A 14850-nucleotide genomic window follows, 5' to 3' on the forward strand; every position below is an offset into this window, starting at 1 on the left:
CTGAAATTTTCAGCAAATTGCTTTTAAATTATCTATTTTTTTCTATTATAGTGCGAACTGCCAGCTCTTTATCTAATCTCCCATAATGTATCTTTAATAGTTATAACTTTATTTCCCCCATCTCAGCATATCTATTTAAACTATCGATAATTCAAATCACAGCTAATGTTGAAAACTTGATTGATTTATATAAAACCATATGGATATACAATATACAAGTCTAATTACACCTTTCCCCAGCGCATGCATGCATACTGTCTATTGATAGTCACTTAGAGTTAACATTGTTACTATGTAAATATATAAATTGTTGTATTTTGTCCATCTCTGTACAATGACATTATTTCTAACGAGCTCCCAGGTGAGATAAAAAGTACTTTATAATGTTATTAAATCAGTGTTGAAACTAGCTTGTATTGACATACCTTTTATTTTTCATAGTTTTGCAGGTTGGGTGGCCTAATGTACTTAAGATCATAAGATCTGTCACTGGGTCAAGTAGCATGGTTTCAATTAACAAGGACTAGGGTCACCTGCCTAACCTTGTGGGTTTTCTCCAGGCTTTCTAATTTCCTCCCACTGCTAAAGAATCCCACAAGCAAGTGAATCATCAAAAATAGTCCTGAAATCACTTAGTTGTGGATCTTAAATGCCATTCCCAGGGTTCCCGCGGTCCTTGAAAATCAATGAATATCCTTAAATTTAAAATTTCATTTTCAAGGTCTTGAATATCCTTGAATTTCGCGGAAATAGGAAAATATCCTTGAATTTCAGTTGAGATCCTTAATTTTGTTTCAAATGTCTTCAATGCCTTTTAAATATGAGATTATAACGATAGTTGGTAATGTTTTGGTTATTTTTAAGATGAAAAATTGTAACTTTAGGCTAAAAAATGTCCTTGAATTTGACGTATATTTATCCTTGAATATCCTTGAAAAAATGTTTGACGAAGCCGCGGGAACCCTGATTCCTCTCTCTCTCTCTCTCTCTCTGTCTCTCTCTCATGTATATTCTATAGTAATATTTAATTTCCCACAATGTATCTATATACCTGAAAGTAGGTCTCTACCTGTACATTATGTTTACCTATATTTACCTGTATTTAATTAACTACTCGTCATCTAATTAACATTCTATTAATTATTCATACCGAGATTTAACTACTTGTAACACCTGTCAATTATTACACACCTGGATTTTACCTGCTGGTCTAAACTCTTTAGATTGTCCGAAGTGTGTTCAGGATTTTCTGAGGTTTATTTGGGATTTGTGTAGAGCCATTTGGCTGTAATGCCTTTTACAGACCTCTTTCGTCAGATCTACCTGTTCAAAACTCCTTAGATTGTTTGAGGTGTTATTTGTGATTTGTGTAGAGCTGTTCGGCTTAAGTGCCTTTTACACACCTCTTTTACCAATTGTAAAAACATACCTGTAGATTTCACCTGTCCTATACTCTTTAGATTGTCTGAGGTGTATTCGTGTTTTGTGTAGAACAATTTGGCTGTTTTATCAATTGTAAAGACATAACTGGATTTTTACCTGTTCGAAATTCTTACAATTGTGTTAGCTAACAGCCTGTTTTTCCTGACATGTGTGGAGTTCTTGGGCTGAAGTTACTTTTACACACCAATATTAAAGACTTAAATACTCTTTACAACCTCTTTTCACCTGATATATGTTGAATTTTTTGTGTTGTTTTTGTGCACCTTTTAGCTCTGTATTTTGATGAGCTGTCAGGGTGGCATTACATCTTATTTTACCTGGTGAATGGTCTCTTACAATAATGTCTAGTGTGTGTCTCGAGTAATTAAACAGACTGATTCATTTGGCTGTGTACTATTTGTTTTGTGGTTCACTTAGACTGCATAATTGTCTATAATATTTTTTAACCTGTTGTTAGTGGTAGGCCCGAACAACTTACCTATAATTAAGACACCTTTATAGGACGTTACTAACTATATCTGTTACCTGTATCATGAGTGGATTTTTAACAGATCAGGTGTTAAGATTACTTGATGTATTATAGGTGAGTTTAGTTAAAAATATGTCAGTGCGTCAGTCTGTCTGTCACATTTTCGGACACAGTAACTCTGCTTTTAATTATGGTGGGATCCACTGTGTCTCAGTGGTACATCAGTCTGTTTCTCTGTCCATCACATATTTCTGCTTATAACTGAAGTCGGATATTCACAGTGAAGAAAGTGCCTCAGAAATTTTCAGCATGGTTTCCCTCTTGTCTGTGCTTTCGATTCCCCGCTTGTACATGACAAGGATTAGGGTCACCTGCTCAACCTCATCGTTTTTCTCCGGGTCTTCCGGTTTCCTCCCACAGATAAAGACCCTTACTCGTAAGCAAATTATTGAAATAAAATTGAACCATATGTTAGTCTAGTTTGTGTCAAGTGAACATTCAACCCCATCTCTCTCTCTCTCTCTCTCTCTCTCTCTCTCTTTCTCTCTCTTTTTAAAAGGACTATCAGTCGAAAATGTAATTAGAGATTGTAGATAAAATCCCTGTGGTTATACTGAATGACAGAGGTGATATGATGTATTCTGGTGAAAATACTGAAATGGATGAGTGGAGTTGGTTTTCACCTGTCAAAGCAGTTAATGTTAGATTAAAAATACCTGAAAGGTGGGAAATTGATGATGATAAAAGATGAAGAATACTTGATCACTAATCATTTCTACTTATTTATGATATTTTAACAGAGTGGTTTATTGAAATGCTAAGTAATCATTTATAGAAATATTGCCTATTGAAAACAAAAAAGACACCTGAGAGGTGAATTGGTGATGATACAAGATAAAGTGGAATACTACTTGATTGCTAATTATTTCTAATCATGTATACCTTTTTTGAATCAATTATAATTATTTAATACAATGGTTTATTGATAGGTGATGTTGACTCATCATTTATTACCTTTTTTACATGATGGTTTATTGAAATGAAATGCTGAGGATGGCCTTAAAAATATCTATATTGCGCCTAACCTGACTATGACCAGCTGAATATGTTGAATATGTTCTTTGATCTTGGTTAAGCTAAAACCACCATGACTTAAATTATTTTATTGCACTTTTCTCTGATCTTTTTATTGTATTTTGTTTGTCAATTTGAAATATATGACAAGAGTTACTCCCCTTTACTAGTCTAGTCATTTGGATGGTATGAAAAACCAAGGTCATTTGAACACGGTGTCGTGCATGTAACAGAACACTTGACAGGTGGAATTTCAAAAACGAGTTGACTGTAGCACTGTAGGTCTTCATAAACCCCAGATGGAGCAGAAAATTGGGACATTAAACTTTCATTTCATTTTGATATAATCATAAAATGATGGGTAATGGTAATGAATTACATTGCTAAAAATAAAGTTACTGTAATGATTTAAAGAGTATTGATATAAGTTACTGTAATGATTTAAAAAGTATTGATATATTTTCAATCGTTTGCAATGTAATGGACCCTTATGGACTAATTCAAATCTATTTTCCATCATTTCAACTGCAGATAGAATAAACCATGGTGGTATTCACTCACTTTAAGAGTTATGTAGAGTCTTTTTACTAAACCTACTAACATTTCTATAAAATCCTCCTCACTAACAAAATACATGCGAAATCAATCATGGATAATTGTATAGAAAAATATTTTTCGTGCTGAAAGCATTATCGTTGATGTTATACAATTATTCGTTAATCTCAAAACATGTATAATTATGGATTTAATGACTTTCGTAGGCCGTTATTAATCTTTAAGATATGTGTTGAACATGTTTGAGCTTAATCTTTTCTGTAAGTCGTACCGAAAGATTTGATCCCATCTAAGGGATAAAGCAGAGTAAACACAGCAGAGATGGAAATTCTGCGAGATATTTCCGAAAGATCAATACCCCACAGAAAATCAACCCGATTCACGCCTCATGGGATTTATTTGATTAGAAATTAGAGCAGGACTAAATAGGTTGTCGGCCGTTGATTGGTCAAAGTAGTATTATAAAGTTACGGGCTTTATTTAGTTTCGTAAATTGCCGGGGTTAACTTGTTATTTATTTGTCGAGTTTATAGTTTAGTCGTCTGGTGGGATTTGAAGTTCAGGGAAAAGCTGTTGATTGGTGTTTATCGTCGCTTGTTAAATACCTCAATCGAATTGTTAAATACCCCAATCGAATCGTCAAATAAGGCCAAACAAACTTATTATTAGTTCTTTTGGGTCTTGATGACAAAATAACCACTTGAAATATTTCAGTTTTTAACACCCACCCACCCTCAAGTGGGATTTGAAGTTAGGAAAAGGCTGTTGTCTCTTGTTACATACCCCAATCGAATTGTCAAATGAGGCCAAACTAAACTAATTATTAGTTCTTCTGAGTCGTGATGAATAAATAACCACTTGAAATATGTTCTGTTTAAATTTTAAAAACTTAGAAATATGGAAAAAACAGTACGGGTGGGATTTGAAGTTAGGGAAAGGCTATTGTTGATTGGTTTTTATTGTATACCTTAATCGAATCATCAAATAAGAAATGTGGAACTAAAAATACCATGCAGACTTTATGTTTTTAACTACCCCCTAGTGGGATTTGAAGTTAGGGAAAGGCTGATGTTGATTAGTTTTTATTGTCTCTTTTTACATACCTCAATCGAATCATCAAATAAGACCAAACTAAACTAATTATTAGTTCTTCTGAGACTTGAATAAATAACCACTTAAAATATGTTCTGTTTAAAATTTAAAAAACATTAGAAATGTGAAACAAAAAGCCAGACGTTATTTTTTTAACTGATCCTCCCCCGAATAACTGTTATTAATAGTTTACTAAAAGCCTGAAATTATCAGACTTTTTTTTCCCCCATGAAAATTTGTGTTAAATTTTAAACAATTAGAAATGTAAAACTAAGAGCCAAACAAGTAATTTTTGCCTCTAGCTCTTTTTTTTCCCCAAAAAAATCAGAAGCAAAATTTAATATATATTTAAACCTAGAAATGTTGAAATGAAAGCCAAACAAGTGCATTTTTTTTTTAATATTTTTTCCCCTTCAAGAAATAAAAAAAACAGGAAGTTTTAATAGATGTTTCCACAGAACGAAAGTGTAAATTGGTGCAGACGTCTCTTACTATAAATATCGCCAGAGAATAACTTTAAAGTCTTTCTTGATTTATTTATTATATTATTTTTTTTTTGGCTTTGTGTTAATTTGATTTAATTCTGTTATCATCTATGGAGGACTGATAGCATATAAATGTTGTACAAAGTTTTTAGTGTTATCTTTATATATCATTAGTAAATATCTTTTAGGTGTTTCCTGATCTTTTCTTTTTCTTTTTTTTGGGGTTAATATTTTAATATTTGGATTTAATTTGTTTATCACCCATAGGTGGCTGATAACGTGTAAAACAAAAATTGCGTGTGCAATTGGTCATAATTAGTCCAGTTAGTCCCTATCCTGTTAGTGAATAAGTTTTATGTGTTTCTTTTCAATATTGGGGGGGGGGGCGGGAAATGGATGGCCGACAGGGTCTGTCATTGAGTCAAGTTGGTCCTCCGGTTTCCTCCCACAGCTAAAGACCCCTACATGCAAGCGAATTGATCAAGTAAAATTAGTCCTGAAATGACCTAGTTTGTGTCAAGTGGAGGTTAAACCCCATCTCTCTCTCTCTCTCTCTCTCTCTCTCTCTCTCTCTCTCTTCATCATTTCTTTTTTCTATCACTTTGGTTAATATTTTAGTATTATTTTGATTGAATTCTGTTATCACCCATTGGTAGCTAATAGTGTATTCTGTCTGTTAATAGTACAAAAGGAGTTTCTTTAGCCATCGATGAGTTAAATAGATTTCATTTTATTGAAAGGGAATTAAATTCACCTTGCTCGTTAATTATCATTGTTTTAATCAAGGGCTTGTTAGATGTATTCATTTATGGCTTCTTATAACTGTATAAATACTTAGGGTTTTATGGCTTCCATATATATTTCCGCTGTATTTCAAAAGGAATGATTGCTCCTTTAACCAAGAAATGGAGGTGGTAAAATTTCTACTTGCTGTTCGATTTTTACCCTATGCTAGACTGGCCTCTCATTTCTTGACTGGCCTTTCTGGAAAGTCTCCTATAAAACATTAATTGTTAACTATTTTCATTTTTTATACGCTTTATTCATTAAATATTGACGTAAAGATACAACATGGGATCTGAAAATATATGGAATTTGGACGAGGTCATACTTGTTTTAAACAGACTATGATAAAGTTCCGCAGCCTTTCATAAATGTTAAGTAATCTATAATAACTGTTAAACAATATACGTTCGTATGATATTTTAAAACAGCATTGGTCCTGTTAACAACCTATGATAAATGTTAAACAACCTAAACAATCTGTGATAATGTTAAACAACCAACAACCATTGATAAATGTTAAACAACCAAACAACCTATGATAAATGTTAAACATTGATAAATGTTAAACAACCAACAACCATTGATAATGTTAAACAACCAACAACCATTGATAAATGTTAAACAGCCTATGATAAATGTTAAACAGCCTATGATAAATGTTAAACAGCCTATGATAAATGTTAAGTAATATTATTATGATAATGTTAAGTAATATTATTATGATAATGTTAAACAACCAATGATAAATGTTAAACCATCAATAATATTTTAAAACAGCATTGATAGTCATTAACGACTTGTGATAGATGTTAATTATAAACAGCCTATGATAAATGTTAATTTTTAAACAACGTATGATATTGTTAAACAGTCTATAGCAATTGTTAAATGGTGCATTTCGAATAGATACACGATAAGAGAAATCATCAATATATATATATTTAGCCGCAGGCCTCTAATTGCCCATGTTTTATATATATGTTTTACACCAACTTCAAATAAGTGTAAGTGTTCACGTCAAATGGCCTGAAACTAAGATCATATCTAATGCACCAATTTTATACTTTATCACTTTTAAAACATTTCTTTTGTATCAAAAAAAAAAATCTTTTTTCCCTTTTTGGTTCATTTGTTTGAACTTCTTGAAACTTGTATGTCAAAAATTCAACTTCTTGAAGCTTGTATATCACAAATTAAATTTCTTGAAACTAGCATGTCAAAAATTCAACTTCTTAAAGCTTGAATATCACAAATTAAATTTCTTGAAGCTTGTGTATTAAAAATTAAAATTCTTGGCGCTTGTAAGTCAAAAATTAAACTTCTTGGAGCTTATATCTTAAAAATTAAACTTCTCGAAGCTTGTATGTCACAAATTAAACTTCTCGAAGCTTGTATGTCACAAATTAAATTTCTTGAAGCTTGTGTATTAATAATTAACCTCCTGGAAGCTTGAATGTCACAAATTGGATTTCTTGAAGCTTGTGTATTAAAAATTAAAATTCTTTAAGCTTGTTTTATTTGACAAAAATTATACTTCTTGAAGCTTGTGTGTTAAAAATTAAACTTCTTGAAGAAATTAAACTCTTTGAAGCTTTTGTTGTCACAAATCAAATTGCTTGGAAGATTTTATTAGTAGAGAATTTTCTTCGGGTACAAAACACTTGGTGGTAATGAATATTCAACCTGAGTAGATGACTGTGTACTTAAACCATGAAGGTCAACCATGCAAATGTAAACATTGATATGCAAGTAATTGCGTGTAGTGAAGTTTAAACATGCAAATTTCAATTTTTTATGACCTTTTCAGGTGTTCTTAAAGTCTCTGATCATCTGTGGGATACATTGAGAGCACAGGTAAACCAAAGAGACAATATTACTAGATAATTTGGGGGCTGACATCGTATAATTTTATTTAAAGATACATTCTCTCGTACAAACTGGGTGATTTGATGATATATATGGACTAAAAACATATTCAAACTAATTAATTTATCATAAATTTGCTTCAAATCCTCCTCAAAACATTAAAATTGCCAAGGAATACCCCTGCTATAAAAAATAGATCAAAAGAGGTCATGTTTGTGTCATGTGACCTACCTCTCTCGGGACCTAGAGCAGCGGGTACGAAGTCGGAGGAGAATTCATTGTATACACAAGACGATGTTGTCTTTAATCGCTGATTAAATTCTTGGATTATCCACTACCCGCGTCTTTTCCCGTGATTTTTATCTCAGAAAGTGTTGTACGTCTAACTCTTCAGAAAGTTTATCAACATGTACATCAAGTGCTCAATCTCCGCGTGCAACCTTTGACGTCGCGCGTGCAGATATTCCTAATCATCAGGCTGTCGATTAGGGGAACCCTTACATTTTTGTCCTGTATACGCTCCATGCGTGTTTTTCAGGGAATCCAGTATTTTTCTAGTAAGATTGGATATTTCTACTTTCCATATACATGTATACCAAAATTGCCATACTTTTATTGGAAATAACCACCCGATAAATACTTTTCTGGGAACCTATCTTTAAATGATCATCAATTGAGTGATTTTATGTGGAGTTTCTACAATTTTCTCTAATTTTGTCAGTGACTGTTTATTGAGTGTATTTGGTAAGTAGTGGAATTCAATCATTTTTGGACTGATATTCATTTCACAATATTTCAGCGGTGTTAATGAATTAAAGTTATGTCAGTCTTTACCCCTATCTCTATCTGTTCCTTTGGCCCGTCTACTTGCTTCAGCTCTTCCATTCTCATTCTGAATGTTAGTCTGTATTAAAATTAATTCATTAAACAGGCATGATGCAAGAGCTAAATCTGCCTATTGCTGATCTTTCTTTAGGCCTTAATGTTACATATATTATTAATAAGACATTTATTAACATGACAGGACTATAATCAACTCTAGATGCCATCAGATTGCTCTTATTTTAAGTAGATTAAAATGGTTTAATTTATAAATGGACAAAGTGAGGCTTGAATGTACGGTGCTTACGATCGATGTCAAATCTTGTCAAAAATACAACTATTGATAACCTTGCTCAAAATAAAGTAATTTGAATGAAATTTTCAATATATTCATTTTGCATTATCTATGTTTGAAATAATATAGTGCGAACGGCCAGCTCTTTATCTGAATCTTACATTATGCCTCTTTAATTAGTTTCTTAATCATTCACTCAAAATGAATGATTAATAAGCACAGAACATATTTTTATCTTGTGACCCCATGACCTCTCGTATTATGATATCAATTAAAGATATTTATACTTGCCTGAAGGATGATGTGAAATATTTTATATATTGTCATACTATCTTTACTCTCATCAATTATTGAAGAAGAAACTTGCTTGTGTATTCTTCATTAATTACAGGTAGGCCGTATACTTCACCGTTAATTATGGGGAACCGCTGTGGCTCAGTGAGTAAGACACTGGCTAGCTAGCCTGGAGGTCTCGGGAGGGCAAAATTTCCCTCATAGCACACTGTATGGCATATGCCCATATCTTCATTAGCCCATTCGGAGCAGAACAGAAGGACGTTAACCCTATTTCATTTAATTTCATACGCTTGATTTATAAATATCTTATTCAGGTAAGATTTGCGGGCAAAGTTTCTCCAGATTTTTCAGCGTGTTTTCTTCTTGTCCGTGGTGCAGGACGTAGGACCTGGCAAAGGATCCATGTCTGGTTGTTTTGATGGAAGAAATACTGTACACGTGGGTGTCAAAAAAAGAATTCAATGAAACACAACTGTCCACGCAAAATTTCCTTCTTAAGACACTGTATAGCTAAAGCTAATCTTCATTAACCTGGCTAGTGCAGGAAACTAAGACATTAAACCCTATTTCATTTCATTTTAGTATAACTCATTCCACATCATCAATAGATACAGACTAGGGGGGTACAGAAAAGTAAGAGGTATGCTCATAGGCATACGGGGAATTTTTTGACTGGGGGGGCGGTGGTGGTTGGTGCCCAAAAAATGTAGTTAGGTTCTTAGTATGTTACATAATAATAATAAATTTGCTGTTAAATTGGACACATTCAAGAACACAATATTTTTTTATACAACTTTTACAAAGTACAATTGTGTGCCCAAATTTTCCCAGCATTTGGTGCCCAAAATGGGGGGCGGACGCCCCCCCCCCCCAGCTCGTACGCCTATGGGTATGCTATTGCTAGTTTTCATTAGCCCAGTTGGTGCAATAAAGTCAACCATTAAATCTCATTTCCAATTCATTTCCTCTTGTTGTCTGTAAAAATTCTGTACTATGACCCATGTCATGTCAACCTATAACAGTGTTAAAATGATTAATGTGCACTTTTCTGACCAACTAAACACCCTGTTTATATCTTTTTAACTTAATTTATTCATACGTGAGACTATTACCATATTTAACCTAATAAATAGCTGTTACAGACTCAATCTAAATATATCAGCATTTAAAGGAGGCAAGTCTTTAACTCAATATCATCTAAAGTCTCCAATATTGCAAACACGACGTATTGATCAGTTTACATCAACATTGATTTTGTTATCTCACCGTGAAAAGATGGGCTTCTGATATGCAAATAAAAAAGTTGACGTTGAAGTTGATATCCAATATTTAAGACAGAATGGAAATTTTAAAATCAGCACAGAATGCTTTTGAGTACCATTTTTAATTAAGCAACTCGATGAATGGGGCTAAACACATCCCATAACAGAATACTACCTGTGTAGACTGGAATAACCAGATTAGAAATTACTGTGTAGACTGGAATAACCAGATTAGAAATTACTGTATAAACTGGAACGATTGAATGTAAATCAGTTTATATACATTCATAGTACATTATTATATGTGTTGCACTTGCGACCCATTTGTGTCCATTTCTTGGTGCCAAAGAATAGCGATTTTTTAAAGTGACGTAAAAGATCCCATAGCAATTTGAATTCATATAAGAGTAGGCCTTAGTGCCTCTGTCTGGGCAAAATTTCCCTTATAACACACAGTATGGCGTATGCCCATCTTCATTAGCCCAGTCGGAGCAGAACAGTAGGACTTTAAAACCTGTTAAATTTCATTCCTCATACAAAGAGTTCAGTGACTAACAATCTTTGTTGTCCTTTTGTAAAATTTACTTCTTTGTCTTTTTTTAGAAAAACTACAGTACTTTTTGATTATGTTGGGTTGCAAGTTTATAAAAAATCTCCATTTTTTTTTAGAATGACTACAGTAATATTTGATTTTGCTGTGTGGTATTATTTTGTATTGATTAGTAATCTTGTTCTTTTTTAATCTCAAAAGCTGTAGTTAAAGTGATTTTATTTTCCAGTGTTTCTAGATAATCTTTATCGACTTCTAATTGCATGATTTCTTTTTATTTAATGTAATTTTGCATTGATTTGTAATCAGGGAAATTCCATAATCTGAAATTTTGTGCTTTTGTTGTTCTGTTTTTGATCGAATGATTAGCCACTTGAATGTTCCATTTTGAATCCTGGATGCATTAAGACAGAGAAGGTTAAAGAGATGAAGTTAGATAGTAATTAAGAGAAGAATAGGGTTTAGCACCCACTTAATACAAACTTGGTTATTTCGGGACTAGCACATGGTTCAATTTTATTTCAGGAGGTCTTTAGCAGTGGGAGGAAAGCCTAGGATCCGGAGTAAACCAACAAGGTTTGACAGCTGATCCTACTCCTTGTCATGAAAACACGCCACTTGACTCGATGACAGATCTTGTGATTTAGATAGTAATTAAGACATGAAATAGGGTTTAAACCTTTAGCACCTAGACTGCCCCGAACTGGACTAATTATCTACGACTGCTTAGACCGTCCAAAATTGCCTCGTCATGTGCATGAAAGTGGTGCCTACAAGAACTAGTGAATGGTCCTATAACATGGAAAGCTTGTGGGTTTTCTCTGGTTCCTCTGGTTTTCTCCCACAGCTAAAGATACAACACCCAAGAGAATTATTGAGAAATAAAATTGAACCATATATTAGTCCCAAAATGACCTAGTTTATGTGGATTGGATGTTAAACTCTCTCTCTCTCTCTCTCTCTCTCTCTCCTGCAGAAAAGCAGGAAGTTAAATCCAATTTTATTTCCTTTTTAACTGCCATTGCACAGATTGTCACCACATATAATAACTGAAACCAGAGGTATGGGTTTAAACACAGTACTTCCTCTATTTTCTTTCAATATTAACACATATTATGTTAGGTATGGACACTGTGTATATGTGGATATTTAGAATGTAGTCTCAAAATAACCTAGATATGGACACGGTGGGTATGGTGTATCTATAGAGATATATGTGTGAATGTTAATCTCAAAATGACCTAGGCATGGTAATAAGCTTTCGTTTCTTGTTTCTTATAAGAGAAATTTAACTTGTTGGCCTAGTATGTCTACATGAACAGTGTACATGTGAAGTATATATATATATATAGGACTATATATGTTGTCTTAAAGTCTCTAGTATATGTCGTGGGTGTTCAGGGTGTCGTCTCCAAATAACACGTGAAACCAGTTTATATTTCAATGATGCATCATCATGACTGAGGACAATTTCTTTGTGAATTAATAATTCTCCAAGATATTATTCTAAGTGATATAAGTTGGGATATTTAGGTAAAAGGAAGAAACTTTATTCTATTTTATAGGTTGAATGTGAGTTATAGATTATATATATTTCATGAGTTATAATAGATTATAGATATTTAAAATCTTTTTTGAATACGAATTCTCCTAAGATTATTGTACTAAGTGATAAGTTGGGATATTTTTGTAGAAAGGAAGAAAATTTAATTCATTTTATATCTTGAATGTGAGTTATAGAATATAGATGATATATATTTTGTGAGTTCTAACAGCTATACATATTTATATATGAAATTATGAATGACGAATGGACTTTTAAATGAGAACATGAATTGAGAATGATGTAATTTAGTTCTTATTAATATACTATTGTCCATTGTTCTCCAAGTTTGTCAATTATTTCAGGGCAGGTGTAGGCAATCTTTTACATACCATGCAGCAATTTCTTGTTCACAAATGAATTCAAATGCGCCACACAACCCTTGTACACCCCCACGCCCTACCCAACCCCATGACTATTTCTGATAAAAATATGTTTATACACATAATAGGCATTTTTACATTTGATAAAATTACTAAATCATAGTAAAAAATCCCTGGGAACAAACTTGACAAGACTGTGTATATTAAAAGGATTTATCAAGGACGCGTTTCGGGCGTTCGCCCTTTATCAACTGGTTACAAAAATGATCCCCTTGCCGGGTATATATAGACAATAGAATGGTTCCTGTTTTTCCTCGGATGCATCACTGAGATCCAAACTTGCCTGCACTGTTATGGGGAATCTTCCTTCTTTTCCTATCGAGTGTGAGGTTATATCGTCTCTTTCTTGTGATTATTTATTAAGATTACGAAATATAAATAGAATGTCTGATAAAGAAGATAAATAGATTAATATGGAAAAATAATGAGTAGGCTTAATTACTGCTTTACTTTATTATTATCACAGGGATGCAATGCGCAACTTCTAATCACCCATTGCGCAACATTTGGCGCCGAAGGTTGGTAATCTCTGTTTAGGGAGATAACTTAGGGGGATGTTGGCTGTTAGTAAATACGGTGGAATACTAACCTGGATTTACTGGCATGGTTTGCAACTTGTCAGAGGTGTTGGACGGTGGGCTTTGCAAGATACAGGGTCTTGTCATTCGGATGGAATGGAAAACAGGTCCTGTGTACACATAGGCGTGCATGTTAAAGAATCCATGACGGTTGGAATTTGAAATAAGAGTAAACAGTAACGTCACTTTTTGGGTTCAGAACTTCCCTCATACCACGCTGTGTTGAAATAAGAGTAGGCTGTAACACCTCTATTTGGGGCAGAACGTCCGTCATACCACATTGTTTTGAAAAGAACGCCTCTATTTGGGGCAGAACTTCCCACAAACCACACTGTTTTAAAAAAAAATGACTTTAAACCCTCATTTGATTTCATTCATTCATTCTATAAGTTACTAATTTATATTTTTCAGATTTAGATAAAAGAAATATAGGATGGGGAACTCAGGATCGAAGAAGACAAAATTGTCAAAAGAAGATTTATACTTCTTGGAGACAAATACAAATTTTGAAAAAGCAGAAATAAAACAGTGGTATAAAGGATTTATGGTGAGTATTTAAAAAAAAAAAAAAGATGTAGGGGGGGTGTAGAATGGTCTACCGTTGGCACTTTAGATCATAAGATCAGTGGATGAATCAACTGGCATTGTTTCAATTCCCAGCTTGTATGCGACAAGGGTTTTACGGATGGTATTTAAAAAATTGTTTTATCAGATTTTTAATGGGCGGTGAAATGAGTTGGGTGGCCGAATGGTCCAAATCCTACTCTTGAGAAAGGTATGTCATTGAGTTAAGTGGTGTGGTTTTGATGTCCAGCTTTTACATGACAAGGAGTAGGGTCGTCTGTTCAACCCCTTGGGTTTTCTCCTTGTATTCTGGTTTCCTCACACTGCTAATCCTAGATTGTGGCAAGTGGACATTAAACCCCATCTCTCTCCCTCTCTCTCTGTCTCTTGATGGTGGTGAGTGAGCACTTGCCCGAATATGATTTTTTTTTAATTTAAACCATTTCTGATAATTACTGTCAGAGTTATGGCCCTTGATCACTTAAGACGATTCTTTTGGGCACTTTAGCTTCGATTGATTTTCAACAATTTTCATTAAGTAATATCTGAGTTATGGCCCTTGATCCCTTAGAAAAATCTTTTGTAGGAGCGGATCCAGAGCCCCCCACTCAGCTACATAAAAAAAAAAAATTGTAAAACAACACTTTTATGACAAAAGTATAACAATTGTGTGCTTTATCTTTTATCATCATTTGGTTGGATGGGATGGGCATTCGAAGTGCAAGA

General features: G+C 33.5%; 2 protein-coding genes across 8 annotated transcripts in view; both read left to right on the forward strand.

The window, feature by feature from the left end:
* LOC126819557 (neurocalcin homolog) overlaps positions 1-14850 on the forward strand; it is a 269509-nt gene that overhangs the window by 131303 nt on the left and 123356 nt on the right. The gene's annotated exons all lie outside the window — the stretch shown is intronic.
* The window catches only part of LOC126819555 (neuronal calcium sensor 2), an 80164-nt gene that overhangs the window by 38648 nt on the left and 26666 nt on the right, over positions 1-14850 (forward strand). For 4 of the 7 annotated variants that reach the window (XM_050547694.2, XM_050547690.1, XM_050547692.2 and 1 more), the window contains exon 2: positions 13972-14107. In XM_050547694.2, the coding sequence (XP_050403651.1) occupies positions 13994-14107 (114 nt within the window). In that variant the 5' untranslated portion in view covers positions 13972-13993. Of the gene's footprint in view, positions 1-1757; positions 2027-12034; positions 12058-12437; positions 12569-13971; positions 14108-14850 lie in introns of those variants that run through there. The other 3 variants (XM_050547693.2, XM_050547697.1, XM_050547696.2) reach the window with 3 other exon arrangements.

This window comes from Patella vulgata, chromosome 4 (genome assembly GCF_932274485.2).
Source record: "Patella vulgata chromosome 4, xgPatVulg1.2, whole genome shotgun sequence".
In the NCBI taxonomy this organism is placed as follows: Eukaryota; Metazoa; Mollusca; class Gastropoda; family Patellidae; genus Patella; species Patella vulgata.